Source organism: Arachis duranensis, chromosome 3 (genome assembly GCF_000817695.3).
Source record: "Arachis duranensis cultivar V14167 chromosome 3, aradu.V14167.gnm2.J7QH, whole genome shotgun sequence".
Taxonomy (NCBI): Eukaryota; Viridiplantae; Streptophyta; class Magnoliopsida; order Fabales; family Fabaceae; genus Arachis; species Arachis duranensis.
The window spans coordinates 112,047,655-112,050,924 of NC_029774.3; the positions used below are offsets into that span (position 1 = coordinate 112,047,655).

The following is a 3,270-nucleotide window of genomic DNA, read 5'->3' on the forward strand; positions in this document are numbered from 1 at the left end:
TTCGACATATTTATTTCCATAAAAATTTAAAATAATTTATTAATAATAATGATGTACACTTAAAATATAAAATTTCAAATCTTTAAAAATATAAAACCTGAGAGATGAAAGAATATCAATAAAAAAGAAGAAGATATATACAGAAAAAGTGAAACTAAATTTTTTTTTTACTAATATTAACTATTTTTTTAAATTTTTTTATTTATTTTAAATAATAAAACTTTAATTATACACATTAAATTATAAATTATAAGAGAACAATGCGAATGAATCAATTTTAAATATTATTTTTGACTTTTACATTGAAATAATTTAAAATTAAAATTTTTATTAAATTTTATTTTTGAAATACTAGAGACTGAATTATTTTAAAAAAAAAGTGATATATTGCTATTTGTATAATTTATTAAATTCATTAAATAAATATTGTAATGTTTATTATTGTAGCTTTGCAATAAAAATTCAATCAAAATATACTTAAATCAATTAGATGTACTCATTTGTACTCTTATATTTTATTACTTTATTTTTTTATTACCTTCGTATTCATTTGGTAAAAAAGTACATCTAGATCAATTTAACGTAAGTTCTTTTCTTCAATCCAAATGTACAAAATTTTTAATTTTCTCATTCACAATTTTTTTTAACTTTAGAAAGAATTAAAAAATAATTAAAATTTAAATTAAAATAAAATAAATATTAAAGTAAAAAATCTCATATTAAATTTTAAATAAAATTTTATGATATATAATCCCATAAATAAAATTTTATAATATATAGTCTCATAAATATTTACATAATACTTTGTAAAATCTAAAATAAATAAAATTATTCACTCGTTAAAAATTAATTCCTATATAGTAAAAAGAAAGAATTATCTTCCACTAGAATATCTCTATATATACGTGTGTTTATAGACTCTTTTCTGCAATTCCTACATCTATCGTTTTCTGTTTCTAGTCTTTTATTCCTCTTTCCGAGTTTCAATTCCTAATTCCCAACCCAATGGAATCAGCAACGCCAACCATCGGACACACTCAGTCACCCAAGGTTCTAAAAGACGGAAATGGAGCTCTTATTTTCGACTCAATCATGATGCGAAATGCTTCGCAAATCCCCAAAGAATTCCTCTGGCCATCCAACGACTTAATTATCACTGCAGACGAGGAGCTCAACGAGCCTCTAGTCGACTTGTCAGTCCTCAAGAGCGAGGACCACACAGCCATAGCTCACGCAGCCCAGCTCGTGAGGGAGGCTTGTGTCAAGCACGGTTTCTTCCAAGTAACTAACCATGGCGTCGATCAAGAGTTGATCGATGCCGCTTACCAAGAGGTTGACACCATATTTGGACTTCCTCTGGAGAGGAAACTAGCTGCTCGAAGGCAGCCAGGTGCTGTGTCCGGCTACTCCGGAGCACATGCAGATAGATATTCAAGCAAGTTGCCATGGAAGGAGTGCTTTTCTTTCAAATATGCTCACATCGATCATTCTCACTCGCAGATTCTTCACTACTTCACTTCTCTCTTCGGTCAGGATCTTCGTCGCTCTGGGTATGCTCTCTCGTATATAATTTCTTAATCCATGCATAATAATAATAAGTTTTGCATTAATAGGTTTAATATATAGTTATTTGCAGCATTTTTTCATTATCACTATTGGAAATGTGATTAAAATCTCAAGGTTTTATTTATGTATTTGATGTCCATTAAATATAAAAATATATTATATTATTAAATACGTTTTTTTCTGTGTTTAAATTAATACTATTTATTTTTTCATTTTTTATAGTAAAATTATTGGATCTCTAATATTCTCTATCATTTGTCTTTTTAAATAAAGTCTAATTATCTGGTTAATTAATTAATTAAAGTTATTTTTTAATTTGGTCTTAACAAACAAAACTATAATATATGCTAAGGATAAAGATTTTGCATACCAAACTATGATGTGTATAGCAACAGATATATTTTATATTAATTTTAGTTTTCAAACAATAGATAATTAATTAAGAAGATGTAAAAAAATAATTAAGAGAATTTTGGTAAATATCTATCTTTTAATGGAAACCAAAGGACATGAAAGATTATTTATATTAAGCCCGTTTAATTTATAACTTAGGTCAGACTTAGTTGATGTAGATTATTTAAATTAGCTTGGGCTTAAAAAAACCATATTATCCTAGTTTTGTCGAGAGGACCCGCAAAAAGAAAGTGTACAAAACTATAAAGACAACCCAACTTCAGTTGTTTTTAAATCAATGATGTCATCTTTGTCTCTTCGAATCCAATACAATACACGTTAAAGAGACCAATAATTCATTATAGCCTCTCTAGCAACAAGAGTATTATCTAGATTATTCAAGGAATACTATTTCTTAAATAATGTTAATTGCATCTCATTTTGGCATAGGATCGTGTATCAGAAATACTGTGACGCAATGAAGGAGTTGTCTTTTGCAATCATGGAGCTTTTGGCCATTAGTCTTGGCCTTGATCGTTTGTATTTTAAGACATTTTTTGAAGATGGTGAGTCAATAATGAGGTGCAACTCTTACCCTCCTTGCAACAACTCAAGCCTCACACTTGGTACCGGTCCGCACAGTGATCCAACTTCATTGACTGTTCTTCATCAAGACCAAGTTGGTGGCTTAGAAGTTTATCTTGATAACAAATGGTTTGCTGTTCGACCAAGACCTGATGCATTTGTCATTAATATTGGTGACACTTTTATGGTATGTTACTTTACTAATTTCATCATTTTTTTTTGTTATTACCTCGTTATAGTATCATAATTATAACAATAATACGGTCAATCTCTATTATTCTGTAGGTTGTAGAGTACTATATGTTTGAATAAGAGGACTCAATAATGTAGTCGCTCATAGACTATGCTTAATTACATGCATGCAATTAATTTTTTTAAGAAATATTTAGTATTAATAAGAAGCCATTTTATTAATACTAAAATTGATTTAAAAATTACTTTCTCATCGTGGAAATAGAAATGAAATCTGCTTTAAATTTCAGCAATAAATATTTCTTATATTTATTTGTTGTTCCTACATATACGGTAACTTCTAAATTTGGAAAACCAGTTAAAACTAGAACATCTAATAGGTTTTTTTTCTTTTTTGCTTCCCTTTACTTTTATCTTTTGGTATAGATAATGTCTTCATTTATCACATGCAAGTGAAATGACTTGTGATGAGACAAGCACCGAATGCATGCATTTGTCGCAAAGCAATAAATGAAAAAAAAAATAATATGCACT

General features: G+C 28.0%; 1 protein-coding gene across 1 annotated transcript in view; it reads left to right on the forward strand.

Moving 5' to 3' along the window:
• The first annotated feature begins 942 nt into the window (after nucleotides 1-942).
• LOC107480214 (gibberellin 20 oxidase 2) overlaps nucleotides 943-3,270 on the forward strand; it is a 2,856-nt gene continuing 528 nt past the window's right edge. The window contains exons 1-2 of the mRNA XM_016100363.3: nucleotides 943-1,550; nucleotides 2,410-2,731. Of these exons, the coding sequence (XP_015955849.1) occupies nucleotides 1,006-1,550; nucleotides 2,410-2,731 (867 nt within the window). The 5' untranslated portion in view covers nucleotides 943-1,005. The remainder of the gene's footprint in view (nucleotides 1,551-2,409; nucleotides 2,732-3,270) is intronic.